This window comes from Chanodichthys erythropterus, chromosome 8 (genome assembly GCF_024489055.1).
Source record: "Chanodichthys erythropterus isolate Z2021 chromosome 8, ASM2448905v1, whole genome shotgun sequence".
In the NCBI taxonomy this organism is placed as follows: Eukaryota; Metazoa; Chordata; class Actinopteri; order Cypriniformes; family Xenocyprididae; genus Chanodichthys; species Chanodichthys erythropterus.
In genome coordinates this window covers 41,438,687-41,461,001 of record NC_090228.1, presented here as the reverse complement: position 1 = coordinate 41,461,001, position 22,315 = coordinate 41,438,687, and the positions used below count along the sequence as shown (strand labels likewise).

The window sequence follows — 22,315 nt, the reverse complement described above, 5'->3', positions numbered from 1 at the left end:
GCACTCCTGCCCGGAGAAACAAAGGGTCCGACCACGGACTGAAGGTTCGGCGGCACTCCTGAGTGATTGGCACCCGGAACGTGCCGCGTTGCCACGCCCATCTCGGGACTCGGCCGTGAAGCCAGTGCTGAAGCGGTCTCATATGAAGCAGCCCGAGCGGTGTTGCAGCCGCCATATGCCCCAGGAGCCTCTGAAAAAACTTCAGTGGGACCGCTGTCCTGCCATTGAACGTATTCAGGCAGTTCAACACCGACCGAGCACGTTCCTCTGTGAGGCGTGCTACCCGTTCGACCGAATCCAACTCCATACCGAGAAAAGAGATCCTCTGCACTGGGGCGAGTTTGCTCTTCTCCCAGTTGACCTGAAGCCCCAACTGGCTGAGGTGCCTGAGCACTAAGTCCCTGTGTTCGCACAACTGATCCCGAGACTGTGCTAGAATGAGCCAGTCGTCCAGGTAGTTGAGAATGCGAACACCCTGTTCTCTCATGGGAACAAGGGCTCCCTCCACGACTTTCGTGAAGACGCGGGGAGACAGGGCCAGCCCGAAGGGTAAGACTCTGTACTGATATGCTCGACCTTCGAACGCGAATCTCAGGAATGGCCTGTGTCGCGGAAGAATCGAAACATGAAAGTACGCGTCCTTCAGGTCGATCGCTGCAAACCAATCTCGGGGACGGATGCACTCGAAAATGCGTTTCTGCGTAAGCATTTTGAACGGTAGCTTGTGAAGGCTCCGATTCAAAACTCGCAGGTCCAAGAACGGTCGTAACCCGCCGCTTTTCTTGGGTACAATGAAGTAGGGGCTGTAGAACCCTGACCTCAAATCGGCTGGAGGGACCGGCTCTATCGTGTCCTTCGCCAGTAGGACTGCAATCTCCGCACGCAGAACAGGGGCATCGACATCTTTCACTGAAGTGAAGAGGACGCCCCTGAACTTGGGGGGACGCCGGGCGAACTGAATCGCATAGCCGAGCCTGATGGTCCGGAGGAGCCAGCGAGACGGACTGGGGAGCGCTAGCCAGGCTCCCAGAGACCGCACCAGCGGCACCAAAGGGGACCACCGGCGTACCCGCCGCGGGGCAGCGAGGTGGAACGCAGGGACGCGGCCCGGGAGGCTCTCTGTGTGAGGCGGCCCGAAGCGGGGTCACAGTGTGCTGTGCAACACTTACCTGCCTCCACGGGTGGACAGAGGGAGCAGTCGAGGATTTGCTTACCTGCTGCTCGCTGCTGTCCGCTGGCGACAGAAGAGGTGGATGAGAGTGGTGAGGTTCTAGCCCTCCCACTGCTCTCCGAGCCCTCTTCGGACCCGGAGATAAAGGAAACTGCTCTTTTCTTGAAAATTTGGGTACCGCTGGCCGTTGAGCCAGCGGCGGAACAAAAGGAAACAACAAAAGATTCTCCACCCGGCCCTCCTCCGGGGGAAGGAGTGGTGCATTCACCACCTCCTGAAGAGCAGTCCCCTCCATCTCCGGGTCGCCCGTCCTAGGGCCGCTTGGACTTGGCCTTGCCACCCTTCTTCTTGGGGGGTGGCTGGACGGGCTGGGCGCCCCGCCCGCGACCGGCTCCACGGCGCCGCTTGGATGGAGGCTGCTGCTGCTGGGGCGCGGGGGCGGCTGCAGGGGGGCGCCCTCGGCGACGGGTAGTCTGAGGTGCCGCCGGCGGTGGAGGTGCAGCAGCTGACCGCCTCGGCAGGATGTGACTGATGGCCTCAGACTGCCTTTGTACAGCCGAGAACTGTTGGGCAAGTTCTCGACCGCGTCGCCGAAAAGGCCGGTCTGGGACACGGGGGAATTAAGAAACCTGACCTTGTCGGTATCCCTCATGTCCGCAAGACACAGCCAGAGATGGCGTTCCTGGACCACCATAGTGGACATCGCACGACCCACTGACCGCGCCGTAACCTTCGTCGCTCGAAGCGCGAGGTCCGTCGCGGCACGAAGTTCCTGGAGAACTTGTGGATCATGACCACCCTCGTGCAGGTCCCTCAGTGCCTTGGCCTGATGGACCTGCAACAACGCCATAGCGTGTAAGGCAGAGGCAGCTTCCCCACAGGCCTGATAAGCCTTGCCGGTAAGATCCGACGAGTACTTACAGGCCCGGGAAGGGAGAGACGGCTCCCCCGCCAGGTGGAGTTAGGGCACAGTTGCATAGCAACGGCCCGTTCCACAGGGGGTATGCGCGTGTAACCCTTCGCTGCCCCGCCATCAAGGGTGGTGAGGGAGGAGGACCCACCGACACGGTTTCGGGCAGTAAAAGGTGCCGTCCACGTGCCCGTGAGCTCTTCATGCACCTCCGGGAAGAAGGGCACTGGGGTGGGGGGCTGAGAACCAGCCCTGGCCACCCCGAGATACCAGTCATCCAACCTCGAGGGTTCGGGACACGGTGGAGGATTCCACACGAGCCCGACCCTGTTGGCGGCCCGGGAAAGCATAGCCATCATTTCCGGGTCCGTGTCGGGCACAGTTGTCACCCCGAAGGAGGCAACTGCGCCGACTCATCCTCCCCAGAAGTATCAGGCTCACCCTCCGATGCAGCGATCGACATCCGGTCGTCTGGGGGAGCTCCGAAGGAAACGGATGGTACACACCTCTGGGGTGGTCCACCACGTTCCGAGGGCAGCTCTACTGGCTGCGGAGCGCACGAGGGGGAGGGTTCCTAGGGGGTTGGTTCCCCGAAGGAAGCGCGCTCACCGTTATCCTCAAGTCACTAGCCCCGCCGCTCGCAGCAACCCTCTGAGGAGGATTGGAGCGAGGCGTCGGGACCGGACTCCACCCCTTTGCAGAAAGTGGAGTCTCGACCGCAACTCCGCGATGGTCATCTTCCCACAATGGGTACATGACTCATCCACAAACGCTGCCTCAGCGTGCCTTAAGCCCAAGCACGCGATACAGCGCTGGTGACCATCCCGAGGCGCCAGGTAACGACCGCATCCAGAAACACACAAGTAGAACGACATCTTTAAAAGACGCGAACTACTCGTGTTAGCTCTTTCAAGGACTGACTCTTTTAGGTGCTGAAGCACGCAGGGGAATAGCCGCTGCAGCACAGACAGGGAATGTGCAGCCTGTCGTGTGCACTCTCCTTGAAGGCGCTCCTCTTACCAGCTGTAACAACAGCTTTTTAGCGCTCTAGGCGCACCGTTTCACCAGCCGTGAGAACGGCCTTCACGCTGATTACAGCTTTGCTCAATCAAATTAAAGGCAAAAACAAAAACAAAAGGAGAATCGGCCCCGCTGCTGCGCTGTCCGCCTGCACCTCGCAACAAAGAGACGTCTTGAAGAGAGACTCGTTCACCACACTCGCTTTCAGTAGCTGTCTTCATAGAAGGTTTGGCTCCGAAGCGAAAAGCTGAAGATGCAACGCACCTGCTGCTCATTATATACCCGCGCCGCGAGGCGAGCAGCTGATGCATATGATTGCATGCCAATGTGCATTGGCTCGTTTAGTTACACTCGAAGTAGATTGGCCTCTCTAGCGAGATTCCTATTCGTCGGTCTGTCCGACGTACGTCGAACGTGACCGACTGAATGGGAACCCACAGCAGCATCCTGGAAATGGTTCAGTGCCATGTGTCACGTTCACCGTCAGTTCCTGGACTTCATTTCCCATAATCATCTCTGCCACTCACATGCACACACTCCACACCAATCACCTGTCGCCACATACAGCTTAGCACATCATCTGGACTATAAAGGACTCATAAACACATCACCTCATCACGAAGTCTTGATTACCCCGGTTGCAATTCTAAGCATTATTATCCTGTCTGCTACCGTTCCTGCCTGTTACCTGTTTACGATCCTCTGCTGCCTACCCCTGACCTGTGCTTTGTATACCAACCTGTGAATGATATCTGCCTGCCTCGATCTACTGCCTGTACCCTGACTACGATTCTGCCTGTCTCTTGCTGTTCCTGTTTGTTCCCGTTTGACCCTGCCTGTACGACCACGCTCACTTTTAATAAAGCTTTGCAATTGGATCCCTGCCTGAGTCCAGCTTTGTTACACCATGGATGAGGCAATTGGGGGCAGACCCTCCATCACTCCACCTACCCTAATTGCCTTATCTGCCCAGTTGTTGCTGTGAGTTCTTCATCCTCAGTGAGCCCAGAGCCAACGAGGGCTAAACGAAAAAGGCCAGAAGACCTCCAAGATATAATTAGACAGAAGGAGGAGAGGGAAGCGGAGAGAGAACGGGAAGCTGCTGAGAGGGAGGAGAGACGGTGGAGAGAAATGGAGGAGAAGGAGGACAGAAGAGAACGAGAGTGACAAGCGAGAGAGGAAAGGCAAGAAAGAGATTCAAGGGATAGAGAAGAGAGATGGCAATGGGAAGTGAGAGAGAGAGAGAGAGAGGAAAGGAGAGATAGGGAGACTAAGGAAAGGGACGAAAGGTTCATTTCCCTCCTTGAAATCCTTGCTAAACAATAAATTATAACACAAAAGCATCTTCTGATTATTTACACATTTGGGTTTGTGTAATATGAACAAACAATTTTTTTTAAGTAGAATTAAAAAAAAAAAAAAGAACATTACAATTGAAAATGTGAATTAAAAAAAAAGAAAATAAAAATCTGTACAAAATGGCTTGTTTAGGCAAACATCAGTAATAAACATGTCAAACAAGAAACTCTGTGAAGGTTATCATATTACTTCTAATCAGAAGTTTTCTTGGCCTTCCAGTCCTTTTCCATTTAAGTTTACGAAAGCCAGGGTCCTTCTGTTGCTCAAGTGTAAAGGTAATTTGGTAATTTTACACTTTCTTGCACAACATTCTTGCCACATGCTTATTATACCATTGCTACAACAATACCAAAATGTGACCTACAACTTTTGCACAATACTAGGTATATAAAACAAACATTTCTAGGCAATCACAAAATAATGTAGACTTCTAGATAATAAGTTATAACTTTGAGATAGTGCTAACACTCATAAATTAAATATTTATGAAGTGCTGAATATTTTGTGAATATGTGTGGTGTAATGTACAAAAACACTTTCAAACAATAGTTTTATTGTTGTGTATATAATGTGACTTATAAATGCATACAGAGCACATGCAGGGATATTCAGAGCAGGTCATGGAGGGCTACTGCCCTGCTGGGTTCAGTTCAAACCCACCTGTCAGTCATTTTCAATTAGTCATTAATTGGTTTAACTAGATTGTTCAGGTGTGTATAATTAGGATAGGAAAAACTCTGAAGGACAATGGCCCTCCATGACCTAAGAGTTTTGCAATAACTACACACAGTAAAATAGTGGCTGAAGTGTTATTGCACCCAAACATATAAATTCAGTCAGTACTCGCCTTTATGTTCTTGATCCCCCTGTAGTATCTTTAATAAAATAAGAACTAAGCAGCTTTAAGCATTTATGCAAGACACAATTTAAATAAGGCTTTACAAAAGGCTTTCAAGTACATTTATATACATTTATGCATTTGGCAGATGCTTTTATCCAAAACAACTTACAGTGCATTTATTACAGGGAGTAAAATGCCCCTGGAGTAAAATGGCTTGCATAAAGACACACTGGTGGTGATGGCTGCAGAGATCGACCTGCAACCTTCTGCTTACCAGTTCAGTAGTTGAGCCCACTACAACAGGGTTTACCTCTAAGGCCACCGTGTCTTCAGCATCCCAAAAGCTCTCTCTACAATGTTCCGGGCACGGGAGTACTTGTTGAAACTCTGTAAGGCGTGATGAGGCAGATGGGTGCACTCAGGCAAGGATAGCCACCATCCCCAAGGATGCACTTGCCTGGTGGTGGATAAAGGCTGCCAATGTAGACAGGGCTGTTCCTCAGGACCCTGGCATCGTGCACAGACCCAGGATATCCCACAAAAACATCAAGGAATTTCCCTGTTTCCCTGCTGCTTCCTGTTGTAATAGCAGTGGGAGTTATTTGCTGGAGGTTTAATCCAGACTTGACAGCCGTCTATAGCACCAACGGCTCTGCTGAAAGCTGGTGACCCAGCCAGCTGTGCAAATCCTGCTCCCACTGCCTCCAGGTCATCTCCAGTCAGAAAGAAAATCACCCTCCTCCCATGATTGCCTGGCTCACTCTGTGCACAATGTCATGCACAGAGGACTTGGGGATATCAAAGGTCTGTGAGACCACCCTGTAGGATGCTGCATAGGCAAGCCAGTAGAAGAAGACAAGCACTTCGATGTCCCTCTCCCATACATGGTCAGATTCCAGCCTGAGTGCGCCAATGAGGGACATGATGGATGGCAAAGACAGGCAAAGATAGGCATGGTGGTCAGCTGCTTCATTGAAATTAAGCTGCAGTATTGGCACAGCTCTTTTGAGATGGCAGAAGGATGTGGGGTTGTCCGTCTGTAAATATGATATAGCTTGTTAGAGTAATACATTTTAATAAAGATTTGTTTCATGTGTTGTTGACTTTTATTCATTTGTTTACTAATTTTGGCTTATGTTCATCCTCTTGTTGTCAATTAATGCATGAATTAATAAAATAATTATATTTAATTCATTTTTTAACTGAAAATTGATGTATTCACATTGGCTACATGTGTGTACTATTCATGCATAAAATGTCATGACAATTACATTTATTTATTTTGCTTATTTTATTTGAATATATCATTTCAGTGAGAAAATATGTAATATAATTAAGTATTGGTCAGCATTTATCAATATTATAGTGCAATCATTCTGGGCTAATGTTAATTTTAACAATTCGTACTTACACTTTTAGAGTACAGAATCAGTTTTCTCCAAAGGCGAGATCTTCGAGCGGCTGCCCGACATCTCCTTTGTTCAGACATTTTAAATGCAAACATTTTGGCAGATGTTGCAGAAAACATACAAGGTATTGTATTGTTGTCCAGCTACTGATGAAATCAGGTGTTAGTGTACCTGTCGGTCATATCTTTTAAATTGTTGTGCTTGTGATAACGTCTTAGGTCACATGATAACGTCATTATGGCGGATGAGAGCCGGAACTCATTAAGTACCTACTCTTTTAGCGCTTGTTAAGTAAGTACTTAATTAAATTAAGTACCTACTCATATAGGCGATTTTGGACACAGCCACTGAAAACTCTTTTAGAAATGAACCAAAGAACAGAACTAACAGTGACAGGCTCCATTGACTTCCATAGTATTTTTTTCCTACTATGGAAGTCAATGGTGCCCCAAAGCAGCCTGGTTACAAACTGTCTTCAAAATATCTTCCTTTGTCCCAGGTGAAAAAAAAGTACATATCTATAATGTACTTAAAGTGCTCTATTTTCGCGCACTAATTTTGTACTTAATATACAAAAAATTCTACTTCAGTACTTCTTAAGATAATCTTAAGAATATCTAAGTGTACTCAACTGTGCTATTTTGAGACAATGAAATATGAACTAAATGTGCTTTTATTATACTATCTATGTATTTAAAAAATGTATTTAGTTAGCACTTGTAGTACACTATGGGTTCAAATGTACTATAAGTGGTTATCATTATCAAATTACTTTTTTTTTCTTTTCTTTTCATCAACAAATTACTAAAGAACTACTGCTGACACAGGAGCTGGCAAATAATGAGCCAGCGTTCGTACGTAGAACATGGAAGCTCTGCACTGCATTCATATACACAACTGTGTATGACAATAGTTAATTTGTGTTAACTTAATTTGTGTTCCAAAGATGAACAAAGGTCTTACGGGTTTGGAATGACATGAGGGTGAGTAATTAATGACACAAATTCCATTTTTGGGTGAATTAACCCTTTAATGTTTGAATTTCATGATTAACATGACAGAATATGAAAGCTTTACTCAGTTATGGCAGGTTTAAGGCTTCTCTCAAATGTGAATTCTCATGTGCCTGTTAAAGCTTCCTTTTTGAGCGAAACTCTTTCCACATTGAGAGCATGTATAAGGCTTCTCTCCAGTGTGAATTCTCATGTGGCTTTCAAGGCTTCCTTTTTTAGTGAAACTTTTCCCACACTGTTGGCAGGTGAAAGGCTTCTCTCCAGTGTGAATTCTCAAGTGAACTGCAAGATTTCCTTGTTGATCAAAACTCTTTCCACACTGAGGGCATACGAATGGCTTTTCTCCAGTGTGAATTCTCGTATGGACCTCAAGGTTTCCTTTTTTAGTGAAACTCTTTCCACACTGTTGGCAGGTGAAAGGCTTCTCTCCAGTGTGAGCTCTCATATGGACTATAAGGTTCCTATGTTGATCAAAACATTTTCCACACTGAGCGCATATGAACGGTTTTTCTCCAGTGTGAATTCTCATGTGCCTTTTAAGACTTCCATTTTGAATAAACCTCTTTCCACATGGAAGACATGTGAATGGCTTCTCTCCAGTATGAAGTCTAATGTGCCTTTTAAGGGTTCCTTTTTGAACAAAACTCATTCCACAATGAGGGCAAGTGAATGGCCTCTCTCCAGTGTGAATTCTCATGTGAACTCTAAGGTTTTTGCTTCGAATAAAATTCTTTCCACATTGTTGGCAGGTGAAATTACTTTTAGCTTCTGTCTTTTGAGCTCTTTTTTGTGAGGAAGATTTTTCAGTCTGTGAGCAAATACAATGTCCAGTTATGAAATCATGACATTTCTCATAATGACCTTTCACTTCCATTTCAATGAGTTCTTGGCTCTCCTCTTTCAGTGGCATCAGGTCTTTGGCAAAAAGAGACCAATACAAGTTAACAACAGTTTAATGGCACCAAGCAATAGGCATCAAAACATTTAGAAATGTAATGCATCAAAACCAACAACACATAGGCTAGATCCTACCAACTAAAGCTGGGAACACACGACATGATTTTCAAAGTTGTCTGATTGCTGTCCTTCTCATACTACAATACTGTTTGTGCTGCCCAATTGCTTCTCAAAACTAGCCCAATTGCATTTCAAGGGGGTACCCCGGTAAAAATTGTGTTCTGGGGGGTAAAACCCACATTTCTGAAAGAGTTCCCCTGGTAAAATTTGCATTCCAGAGGCTAAATATCGTGTTACTCCGAGTTGCCTCAACCCACGGACATGAAAAACCACCCTCGGCAATAGTGTTAAAGTAGCCCAATTCCCACGGACTTGGCAACACTGGTTTGTGGTATCATTTAGTTGCTGTTGGGTGCACATCACATGACGGATTGGCGACAAGGTGTGAGGCGGGAATCTAAAAGACTCTTAGTGAAGACATGAAGTCACACATTACACAAAATTTCAATAGGGAGAATCTTCGACAACAAACTACATACAAGAAGTGATACGGGAAATAAAAGAAGATGAAAAGACTGGATTTCTTCCTTTTAAAAAAGGTAGCCCTTAAGAAGCATGTTCTGTAAAGGCAGGAACACACCAAGCCAATGCCGACGAACTAGTGGCGACTGTGTCCAAAAACTGCCCTACGGCCGACCATTGGCTTGGTGTGTTCCCGCCTTAACAGGTCTATGGCTCTCCTCCCCCTTAACATTCCCATTCCCTGTATTTTGCTCTCTCATTGGCTGCAGTCGCAATGTAATTTCCAGTCAAAACACATTTCACACTGCAGGACTCTGAGTTGCAGACAAACCCAGATATTTAGCATGCTAAATATTTACCGGGTGTCAGCTACGCATTAGCGCTTCTTTCAGATTGTGCCTTTGATCGTACACACTGTGCATTTTTCACTCAGTGAACGAGCACCGATTTACCTCTGATTTGGGGCATTTGTCAGTAATTTCCACAAAACTGTCTGTAAGTGAAATTTGGAGCTGCAAAACTACTGCAGATTGTACTCTGCTTAAGATACTGAAAGAGATTTTACATGTTATCTCAGAACCTCTTGTCAATATTAATTCTTAGCATTAGTTTATGATAACTATTTTGTAAGCTTTATATTGTAATAGATGAACAGACATGCCAACTACTTACTGACCTGATACAGACTAATAAGCTGAAGCAGACTGACATCATCTTGGTCTTGGCAAGGTTTACGTAAGGTAACACAAAAATAATTGGGGCAGTCTGAAATCTGCCCAATAGCTCTAAATTAGAGCACACTAAACTTCCATTTTTTACCACAGATATACATTGGAAATCTGTGGCCGGCTGCCCCGCTACATGCCTGCCAAAGCCATGTTAATTTTTAATATATCCTGCTCAATTTACAACTTAAAATAGTCTAGAAAATCTTAAAAAAACATTTGTTATAAAATTATGAACACGTTTACTATTTATTATTGATTCAGTTAATATAGATTTCTATGTTTTGGATGAATATTTTGCCCTACCTGCCCTTACAGACCAGTCATGGCTGTTTTGATGTAAAAATTACTCGCATAATATGAGCATATTAAGGAAAAAAGATGCATGACCCCTGAAATCATGCCATTTTTAGAATGAAACCAACCTGTTTGTTCCTCAGTATCTTCTTGTTTCACTCTGAATGCTTCTTCAGTCTTCACATCTTCACGCTCCTCTTTAATAAAGGCCTTTTTTATTTGTTCCTCAGTATCTTCTTGTTTCACACTAAATGCGTCTTCAATCCACATTTCTTCATTCTCGTTTTTAATAAACATCATCTTTATAATAGTATGTCATGTTGATTTCAGCTGCCTCACCAGGAGTTTTTCTGTGTTTGGACAATTAATTGAGAATAATTAACAGAAATAAAAATGAATTCAAACTAAATCTCTGGGTGTGTCTCAATCGGTTTCCTAATTCAGTAGTCAGTGCACTGGTAAGGGAGTCAGACTAATAGTTAATAGCCTTAAATGTCCTACCCTGCTGAAAAATAACATGGTTGGCTGGTCTTAGCTGGTCTCCCAGCTTGTCTTAGCTGGTCAAGATGGCCACCCAAGCCTGGATTAGCTAGTCTTAGCTGGTTTAAGCTGGAAGTAGCTGGTTTTAGCTGGTCTCCCAGCCTGGATTAGCTAGTCTTAGCTGGTTTAAGCTGGTTTCCCAGCCTTCCAGTCTCCTAGCTAACCAAAACCCCTCTAAAACCAGCTATGACCAGGCTGGTCGACCAGCTAAAACCAGCTTGACCAGCTTAGGCTGGTTTTAGCTGGATTTTTCATCAGGGTAATTAGCCAAAAACACTCAAAACTAGCACAACAAATTAATGAAAGAACACAATTTACAAAGATACTCAATTTTTGTTATAGTTTATATTTAATGACTTGTATAATACATTTAATAGTTAAAGTTGTCTTTACATGTGTTTGGTGTTTTTATGTTCTCGTTGTATTTACACTGTTTTGACCAGCATGTGTCGTAAGCGTGCGACAATTCAAGCACTTTGAAAGACTGACAAATTTTGAAAAGCTCAGTTTTTCTGTCACTACTTGACAGTTGCCTAATTCGTGTTCATAGAAGAGCTTATGCTTATAAAAATAACGTACATTATTGTTAAAGCATGTTGCACTTAATAATAAGTAATTCATTTCACAGTTCTCTGTTAAAGTGTCTGAAAGATTTATATCGATTTAAACACTAAATAAAAAAACAAACCTTTCTTCATTTGAATCACAGATGCAGGAGTGAGACCCAGTGCAGCCTTATGACATCATGTCATCAGATCAAAATAAAAGTCTTCCACACACTAAAATCATAGAAATTGAACACTTAGAAAACATTGAAATATTAAAAAGATTAACTCTTTTTCGCCCATTCCCAACGCTATCGATACCACTGTTGTTGTTTTTTTCAGCTTCCAGTTTATATCTAAATATAAGCAAGTGTGAAATGCTCATTCATAACCACAGAGCATTTGTGATATTTCCAGTCAAGGATAAAGTGTCTTAATGGTCTTTATATTAGAAAGGATTAAAAAGAACTTTGTATTTTTTAAACTCATGAAGAATTTGTTGATCAAAACTATATTTGGTGTAGCAGATAGATCTAACTGTAAAACCCACCGAAAACAGACATAAAACTTGATCACCCGTGATTATACAGTACACTACAGTACTAAATTATATATTACTTCTTGCAAAAAAATTTTGTACAAAATGTGAAGTTTATTAAGACACTCTTCAGAAATTTAAAGTGATCTCAAGGTAAATATTAGTTCATTATATACTAAAAATGACTTTATACCTAGAAAAATTAACATTGTTAATTAAAATTATTATGTGATTTTTATGACAAGATTTCTGTGGAGTTCAGCAGGTGTAAATTGTGTCTGTGTTCACTCATTAGTTACATTATGTTACATCACATTATGTTGGTGTTTTGGTTTCATTTTCATGGACTTTTAGTTTGTATTGCTTTATTTCCTGTGTTTCATTGATCAGTTCACAGTGGTTTTTTGTATTCATTATTTTGTGGATATATCGCCTTCTGTTCTCTCCGTTCATTGTCTTGTGTTTGTTGTGTATGGAACACACAGTTTAATTTTATTTTTAATTAGACAACCTTTTTATCAATACTTTCTGCTATTTAATGAATCACATTAATGCTTGACAGTTTTCTTGCTGCTTTTTTAAATCTTCAAATGATTCTTGGAAGATCATAATATTTATACATTTTATACAACTTTTCTGGTATTTTTTTTAGATTCAAATTAACTTTATGTCCACACTTTAATATTAGAAAAAACAAACTGACTTTTATAGTTGTTCCTATACTGACATGTGATGTATGAGCTCTGTTTTATGCCTTAACATTACAGTTTTACAATTTAGGCATTATCTAATACTCTTTCAATAGTAGTTAATATGTCACAAACAATTATACTCTGAAAACATCTATTTAACTATATTCCGTGCTCTTTTGTCATTTTAGCCAGTGAACAGGGCTTTTATTTTGGCGTGACGTTTTGGCGTCATAAGGCTGCGCCCCGTTCTTGCATCTGTTCAGATGAGGAAAGGTTTGTGTTTTGTAACATACAAATCGTTCAATATAGTTTTTAGAAGCGATACAAAATGAATTATTTATCATTGAATCTAACATTACCATGGTTTATTTAACATTAATGTATGTCATTTCTGTCAGTAAATCGCATCCCGCGAGTATCAGAAAAGGTGCGTCTCGTTTCGCTACTATATCTTGAATCAGTTTATTATAATCACGAATTCGTTCTCTGGTATGTTGTGATGGGAGAAACGGACCTTTTCGAAACTCCGAGTCAATTGAGTCATAATGATTCAGTGATTCGAGTCGCTTGAACCATCGCGCGCTGACGACACATACTGGTTAAAAGTGTAAATGCAACAGAAACAAACGTGTCATGACAACCTTTACACACCAACTGCAAATGTTTTCATGAAAGTAGTATTTATTAAGTAATCTAAAAAAGAAAAATCTAATATCCAAGTAATATCTGTATTTGTGCTCTAATTTGAAGCACATAGCTTTCATTGTTTTTGTCTAATCAGTTTATTTAAGACCATTAACTCTAACCAGTGGACTGATTACTGAACTGGGGAGCTGATTGAGACTACAAAGATGGCGTTTATTAAAGAGGAGAGTGAAGACATGAAGATTGAAGAAACATTCAATGTGAAACAAGAAGATACTGAGGGACAAACAGGTTGGTTTCATTCTCAGAACTGAATTCAGTCATTAGATCCTTATTCAAATGTTCAGCTCTACAGAATTGAATGATATTTGAAAGTGACATGAAGGCCAAGTGTGGTAACCCATATTCTGAATTTGTCCGATGCATTTAACCTCTAAACATTAGGTGTGCTAAAACTAAACATTTTCTAATTGATGTTTAATAATAACATTTATCCTCAAGTGCGTCTCCTAATCAACATCGGTTTTGAGCAAAACCGCATTCACCTACTTCCTTTGTTATTGGCAAAGCAAATTTAGATCAGAATCATTCAGTTCAATCAGTTTATCAGTTTGATACTCAATAGGTAATGGGATTATTATAGACTTTTATGTCTGGATACTGTCTAACCAGCACTGCAAAATTTTCTGCTGTTAGAACACATTCTGTCTTGGTAAATATTTTTCTATTTTCAAGAGTTAATTTGTAAGAAAAAAGAAATGTTAGTTGTTTGTTAAAGGATTAGTCCACTTTTAAATAAAATTTTGCTGATAATTTACTCACCCCCATGTCATCCAAGATGTTCATGTCCTTCTTTCTTCAGTCGAAAAGAAATTAAGGTTTTTGATGAAAACATTCCAGGATTTTTCTCCTTATAGTATACTTCAATGACCTCCAAACGGTTGAAGGCAAACTGGTTTCAGTGCAGCTTCAAAGGGCTTTAAACGATACCAGACAAGGAATAAGGGTCTAATCTAGTGAAACGATCAATCAATCATAGTGTTATTTAAAGTATCACCCGCAATACCAAGTTGGTATTGGAATGTTAAAAATGTGATGCTTTGAGCGCTGTTGAGCGGATCTGTAAACATCTCTGATTGATCTTTGTGTTCACACGCTCAACAGGTATGTCTGTGATTGGCTACCACTGATCAACGCTTCAAAAACATGTTGTAAATAGACATCAATGATGCTCTTCACTGCTGACAGACGCCTGCTTTCAAACGCTCCCACTTTCAAAATGCTTTCAGATTGTAAGCCATATAATGACTCCCAGGGGAAGAATTACACGGAGAAAAGCAGAGGACCTAATACTGAGCCCTGTGTCACACCATTCTTGTGTTTGATGAGAAGTCTCTTCATTTACACAAACAAAGTGGTAGCGGTCGGATAGGTGACATGGTATATGACGCCTATGTTAAATGCTCATTATGGTTTAGTATTCTCAGTAGGCTATTTAAGTGATTAATTTAATATAAATATGTGATTATTTGACTAATGGTTTAAATGAATAACTACTAGTCAACTAGAAAAATGGGGGCATCCCTAATGTTTTTACATTAGCTTTTGTTCATGTATGAGTATTATTGTGGTGTTGTCACTTTAGAGTTCTTCTTGAATGGTGCGTGTTGATGTTTTACATTTGTGGTTATTCATTTCTACAGTGATTACATTGTACAGCACTGTGGTCAATTTCATTGTTTTGTTATGTGCTTTAGAAATAAAATTGGATTGGATTGGATAACTGCCTGCTGGAAAGTGTTTGAGACATGTCATAAACAAAACAGAGTAGGGCTAAACAATATTGCCAATAGGTTCTGAAATTACAGGTAAACCTCTTTTAGAGTTCAACATGTTCCTGGGTCAACATTTTTGTTGATCCTGGAACAACATTCAAATTAACCAATCAGATTTGAGGGACAAGTTTACAGATTATGTCATCTATCATTTCGCTCTGATTTTTGGGATAACTTATGGGTAGGGGTAGGAAAAGGGGTTAAGACTAAATTTTCAGACTGGAATGTTGTTCCAGGATCAACAAAATATGTTGACCCAGGAACGCATCTAACTCGGCAAAATCAGGACGTGCTGTTGGTTTTGATGCTTTACATGACTAAATGTTTTGATGTCTGACTGTGCCATTAAACTGGTGCATTAAACTTGTATTTGTCTCTTTTTGCCTTAGACTTGATGCTGCTGAAAGAGGAGACTGAAACACTAGATGAAATGAAGGAAGACCAGTATGAGGAGAAACATGATTTCACAACTGGAGAAAAATTTAGATGCTCAGAGACTGAAAATTCATCCTCACGAAAAACAACTCTTAAGACAGTAACTATAAGATATTTCAACTGCCAGCAGTGTGGACAGAGTTTTACTAAAAAAGCAAACCTTAAAGTCCACATGAGTGTTCACACAGGTGAGAAGCCTTTTACCTGCCCTCAATGTGGAAACAGTTTCTCTCAAAAAGGAAGCTTTAACAGGCACATGAGAATTCACACTGGAGAGAAGCCTTACATGTGCCTTCTGTGTGGAAAGGGCTTCACAGCAGAACTAAACCTGAGATGTCACATGAACCTTCACACTGGAGAGAAGCCATTCAAATGTGATCAGTGTGGAAAGAGTTTCGGACATAAAGTAACACGTAATATCCACATGAGGATTCATTCAAGAGAGAACAGTTTTACATGTCATCAGTGTGAAATGAGTTTCACAGACAGGAAACACCTTAAGAATCACGTAATAACTCACACTGGAGAGAAGCCATTCATGTGCCATTACTGTGGAAAGACCTGCATAAACAAAGCAAATCTTGATATTCACATGAGAGTTCACACTGGAGAGAAGCCCTTCATCTGCCTTCTGTGTGGAAAGAATTTCACACGCAAGGCAAACCTTGAAGTTCACATGAGAGTTCACACTGGAGAGAAGCCTTTTACATGTCTTCAGTGTAAGATGAGTTTCACATATCAAAGAGACCTGAATCGTCATTTGCAAACTCATCCTGTAAATGGATTGCAGTGTTCCTCAGTGTGACAAGGGCTGCGTCCGAAAACTGGAAAATGCTGCCTTCTGAGGACACATTTCAAGGTAGGAAGGCATCAAGGCACGTCCGAATCCAATGTTAGCTTCACTTCCTGTCTCATGAGATACCTTCCTCAGATCGATTTTTGAAGGAAGCATGGATGTATCCTTAGCCGTCTGTGATATCCCACAATCCTGTGCTTTCCATTCTGTGACAGTTGAGCTAAAAAAATAAAGATGACGTCTGAAAGTTGTTTGCTTTGTGTATAAATGTATGATTTTGACCAACATATTTCAATTTTGATATCATTTCTATCGAGAAATTACTACCGTAATAATTATATATTTGTTTAGCTCGCGCTATATTGCTGTAGATCATTAAACTGTTACGCTACCTCAGAAGTCTGTCCGAAATCAATTTCGTGAGGTAACGTTACCTTCATGCACAAACGCTGTCGTAAAAGTCATTCTCTTATAAGACAGCGAGGGAGCAAGACAGCTACCTAGGTTTTCGGACGCAGCCACTGTGTCCTGCAAAGTTTAGCTCCAACCCAAATTAAACACACCTGAACCTTATCAAGCTAATCAAAACAATGACACTGACATATTTTAAGATATGTCAGTACAAGTTGCTTTCAGTTAAAACCTTTATTTCAGTCTAGGACTAGTAAATCCCCAATCCCCCATTTGAAACATTTGAATGGACTGATAAAGGAAGCTGTAAAGTATTTTTGTTGATGTACAATGTCATTTTGACCATAATAATGTACTAATACTAACTCGTATAAATATTGCAATAGTATAGAAAAATATGATATATACATTTATAGGTAAAATTGAACTCTTAACCGCCTGTACCCATTCTGTGACGTCAAACAACTTCCCTGTGCAAAGGATCATGGGGGCCTGAAGTGTCCATCAGTTGTACCCTTCGAAATCCTTCATTCCGAAGGGCCCTTTGAAGTGGCCGTTTTGAGCACTTCGGTTTGGAACGACCCTTCAATATGGCAGCCATCACTGTTTTCACTCTGAAGTGCCCTTCGGAGGGCGGCATATCCCGTTTGGAATGCACAGAAAGGGAACTGATGAGATAATTAATATAACATTGTACAGTGTGTAATGTATTCAACTTAAAACCCACCCAAAACACATAAAACACCCATGATTATACAGTACACTACAAAAAAAAAAAGTATACAGTAAGCTATATATTATTTCTTGCAAAACGTTTTGTACAAAAAGCCAAAATTATTAAGATAGACTCTTTTCAGAAATTTAAAGTGAAGTGAAGGTAAATATTAGGTAATTAAAAATAACTATATCCCTAGAGCAGGGATGGACAACTCCGGTCCTGGAGGGCCAGTGTCCAGCAGAGTTTAGCTCCAACCCTAATCAAACACACCTCAACCAGCTAATCAAGGTTTTTAGGATTAGTAGAAAGTTATAGGCAAGTGAGTTTTTATCAGGGATGGAGATAAACTCTGCAGGACACTGGCCCTCCAGGACCGGAGTTGTCCATCCCTGCCCTAGAGTAATTAACATTAAAATGTGATTTTTATGCAGAGCATTCTGTGGAGTTCAGCAGTTCCATTTTATTTTTGTGTTGGATTTCACTTGTTTTGTTAAAGCTAAGCTTTTTTTATACGATCCACTATGCTCTCCATATTTTCATCATCATCATCATCATTATCGTCATAATGTAACAGTGATTTGAATCACTCTACTAAAGCTGGGTGCACACTGTGCGATTTTTGCTTGTCAGATTGTATGAACATGATTCCCCATGTCACACTCAAGGATCTTAGCTGTTATTTATGTCAGACTGTACAACAGTCAAGACACATTAAAAATGGACACGTGCTTGAAAACGTGTCCAGAGTTTTACATCATCAACCCACACACGTTTGGTGACAGTGAATCTTTTAGGATTCTCAAAATTTGTCTCAGATGACCAAATCGTGGCCAAAATCACACAGTGTGTACCCACCTTAAGGCAGCAATTTTTAATTGATTTTTGATATTGATTTTTTATCAATACTTCCTGCTATTTAATGAATCACATTAATATTTGACATTTCTCTTGCTGCTTTTTTTATCTTCTACTGATTTTTGGAAGATTATACATTTTATACAAATTTTCTGGTAGTTTTAAGATTCAAATTAACTCTATATGTAATATTAGAAAAAACACACTGACTTTTTTAATACTGACATTTGTTTTATGAATTGAGTTTTTACTCTTAACTGTTTTTTAATCAAATGTTTACTTTTTGCATTTTAATATCTGATGTTTTGTTTTACAATCTAGGCATAATCTTATACTCTTTCAATAGCAGTTAATATTTCACAAACAATTATACTCTGAATTCCTCTGACATCTATTTGACTTGATTCTGTGCACGTTTGTCATTTTATCCAGTGAACGGGGCTTTTATTTTGGCGTGACGTTTTGACGTCATAAGGCTGCGCCTCGTTCTTTTGTTCAGCTGAAGAAAGGTTTGTGTTTTGAAACATTTCAAGTATTTAAATCGATACAAACCGTTCAGTCAATTGTATAGTTTTTGCAAGCGATCGAGTGTAACGTTATAATGTTTTATGTAACATAAATTAACATTATTTCTGTCAGTAAATCGCATGAGTATCAGAAAAGGTGCGTCTCTTTTCGCTGCCTATATCTTGAATCAGTCTATTGTAATCATGAATTCGGTCGCTGGTATGTTGTGATGGGAGAAACGGAGCTTTTCGAAACTCCGAGTCAATTGAACCAAATGCTTCACATAATGATTCAGTTATTCGACTCGCTTGAACCATCGCGCGCTGACGACATATACTGGTTAAAACAGTGTAAATACAACAGAAACAAACGTGTCATGACAACTTTTACTAACCAATTACAAATGTTTTCATGAAAGAATTTAAGTAATCTACAAATCAGTAAATACCAAAGACAAATCAATTATCCAAATATGAAATATCTGTATAATTTGTGCTCTTTTATTAATTTGGCGCACTAGTTTTGGGTGTTTTTTTTAAATAATAAATACCTTATTCATCCCTTTTAGGGAAATTAAAAAAATTATGATTGTGATGCACCCAGAGATTTAGTTTGGACTTAATTATTCTCATCTTAAACATGACAGAATTTCCAAACACACAGGATAAACTCGTGGTGAAGCAACAGATCCATGCGACACTATTATAAAGATGGCATTTATTAAAGAGGAGAATGAAGACATGAAGATTGAAGAAGCATTCAGTGTGAAACAAGAATATACTGAGGAACAAACAAAGAAAGAGGAGAGTGAAAATGTGAAGACTGAAGAAACATTCAGCGTGAAACAAGAAGATACTGAGGAACAAACAGGTTGGTTTCATTCTCAAAACTGAACTCAGTCATTTGATCCTTATTCAAATGTTCAGCTCTACAGAATTGAACGATATTTGAAAGTGACATATGAAGGCCAAGTGTGGTAACCCATATTCTGAATTTGTACAATGCATTTAACCTCTCCAGTTAGTGCACACACATTAGGAATAGCGAGTAGTTTTTTTAAAATTTCGATTTACTGATGCTGTCTACATTTGATCTTCATTTAAATGGCTTTGGTGAACATAAAACAGCCAGTAACTTTATAACAAACTGCAATATAATAGCTGATTCACATCAAACTGTTTGAGCGACACATACAGTTCAAATCAAAGACGTGAATTGCCCACTAAAGGAAACAGCTGTTGTGACATTTCTATCAATTTGATCAAGTTTGTGTGTTTCTTCTCCTGAACTCCATGTAGCATCAACACAAGACCCACCGTGTAAATGTGAGGAACAAACTCTCTATGGATCTTTAGGAACAGGTGGATTTTCACTGTGAGACTGAGACGGTTGTATATGATGCTGCAAATGAGCGCTGTTTGTTACTAAATAATGCCATTGTTATAATGATAAGCTAGTTAGAAATATGTTGATACTTCAGTGTAAACACCCACATTTCATGTTGAACTCTTTTTGAAAGCATTTATTATATCGTTACTATTACAGCTGTTGGGATGAATTAATCATGAAAAGTATAGATTATAACTTTAAATTTAGATTTACTCCCCTTTCCAATCAAGGTTGCAGCATAGAGCGATGTAAATGATCAGAGAGAGAGTAAAATCACATTTTTTCAGAGTACACATTGAACAGTGTTGTAACAGTAGTTCAGTTTAAGTTTATTTGTATAGTGCTTTTACAATACATTGTTTCAAAGCAGCTTTACCGAAAAGGTTTAAAATATTATAATCAAGAGCTCAGTGATGACTATCACAGGACAAAAAGCCTTGTTCAGGTTCTTAAAGTCTCTCTTCAGGATCTCTGACCACCACACCTAATGTAGTTCAACCTTCTTAATGCGTTGGTCAGGTTTCACATGATGGAAAACAGAACCTGGGTCAGGTTTACTGTTTTTGTCGCATGAAGGTGGCTTTCTGCTGCTTGCAATTTGACTCTTTTGTGGAAACAACTGATTGTAAGCCATATAATGACTCCCAGGGGAAGAATTACACAGAGAAAAGCAGAGGACCTAATACTGAGCCCTGTGTCACACCATTCTTGTGTTTGATGAGAAGTCTCTTCATTTACACAAACAAAGTGGTAGCGGTCGGATAGGTGACATGGTATATGACGCCTATGTTAAATAGCCTACTGATAATACTAAACCATAATGAGCATTTAAGTGATTAATTAAATATAAAAATGTGATTATTCGACTAATGATTTAAATGAATAACTGCTAGTCGACTAGAAAAATCTTAAGTCGGGGGCATTCCTAATGTTTTTACATTAGCTTTTGATCATGTATGAGTGTTGTGGTGTCGTCACTTTAGAGTTCTTCTTGAATGGTGCGTGTTGATGTTTTACGTTTGTGGTTATTAATTTCTACAGTGATTACATTGTACAGCACTGTGGTCAAATATGTTGTTATGTGCTTTATAAATAAAATTGGATTGGATTGGATAACTGCCAGTTTGTTTATGACAAGTCTCAAACACTTTCAAAGTATAGAGTAGGGCTAAACAATATTGCCAATAGGTTCTGAGATTACAGGTAAAACCTCTTTTAGTAGCTTAGTGGGTATAGGATCTAACCTACATGTTGTTAGTTTTGATGCTTTATATGACTAAATGTTTTGATGTCTGACTGTGGCAATAACTGGTGCTAATTTCAAATACTGGTGGTATTTGTCTCTTTTCACTTTAGACTTGATGCTGCTGAAAGAGGAGACTGAAGTACTAGATGAAATGAAAGAAGACCAGTATGAGGAGAAACATGATTTCAAATCTGGAGAAAAGTTTTGTTGCTCAGAGACTGAAAATTCATCCTCACGAAAAACAACTCTTAAGACAGTAACTATAAGATATTTCAACTGCCAGCAGTGTGGACAGAGTTTTACTAAAAAAGCAAACCTTAAAATCCACATGAATGTTCACACTGGTGAGAAGCCTTTTACCTGCCCTCAGTGTGGAAACAGTTTCTCTCAAAAAGGAAGCTTTAACAGGCACACGATAATTCACACTGGAGAGAAGCCATTCAAATGTGATCAGTGTGGAAAGAGTTTCAGACATAAAGTAACACGTAATATCCACATGAGGATTCATTCAAGAGCGAACCGTTTTACATGTCATCAGTGTGAAAAGAGTTTCACAGACAGCAATCACCTTAAGAATCACGTAATAACTCACACTGGAGAGAAGCCATTCATGTGCCATTACTGTGGAAAGACCTGCATAAACAAAGCAAATCTTGATATTCACATGAGAAGTCACACTGGAGAGAAGCCCTTCATCTGTCTAATGTGTGGAAAGCGTTTCACACGTAAATCAAACCTTGAAGTTCACATGAGAGTTCACACTGGAGAGAAGCCTTTTACATGTCTTCAGTGTAAGATGAGTTTCACATATCAAAGAGACCTGAATCGTCATTTGCAAACTCATCCTGTCAATACATTTTGAACATTGGTATGCTGTCTGGTATTATTTTTTAATTAAAAAAAAATAATCTTTCATGTGTAGTGTTGTTGGATAATTTA

The 22,315-nt window shown here is 40.5% G+C and overlaps 2 protein-coding genes and 1 pseudogene across 3 annotated transcripts; 2 read left to right on the top strand and 1 right to left on the bottom strand.

Annotated features, from left to right (window-relative positions):
* Positions 1-7,787: 7,787 nt before the first annotated feature.
* On the bottom strand, positions 7,788-10,494 carry LOC137025255 (gastrula zinc finger protein XlCGF57.1-like; annotated as a pseudogene).
* A 2,359-nt stretch (positions 10,495-12,853) lies between these two features.
* On the top strand, positions 12,854-16,740 carry LOC137024979 (gastrula zinc finger protein XlCGF57.1-like). 2 transcript variants are annotated; one of them, XM_067392964.1, is made up of 2 exons: positions 12,854-13,475; positions 15,409-16,740. In XM_067392964.1, exons 1-2 carry the CDS (start codon positions 13,391-13,393, stop codon positions 16,257-16,259), a joined length of 936 nt encoding a protein of 311 aa, XP_067249065.1. In that variant the 5' UTR covers positions 12,854-13,390; the 3' UTR covers positions 16,260-16,740. The 2 variants fall into 2 exon arrangements, with proteins under 2 accessions (XP_067249065.1, XP_067249066.1); XM_067392965.1 differs by lacking the exon at positions 12,854-13,475 and adding an exon at positions 14,923-15,052.
* Positions 16,741-18,658: 1,918 nt separating this feature from the next.
* Positions 18,659-22,238, top strand: LOC137025254 (gastrula zinc finger protein XlCGF8.2DB-like). The gene is made up of 3 exons (XM_067393275.1): positions 18,659-19,611; positions 20,040-20,102; positions 21,487-22,238. Exons 1-3 carry the CDS (start codon positions 19,452-19,454, stop codon positions 22,236-22,238), a joined length of 975 nt encoding a protein of 324 aa, XP_067249376.1. The 5' UTR covers positions 18,659-19,451.
* Positions 22,239-22,315: the final 77 nt, after the last annotated feature.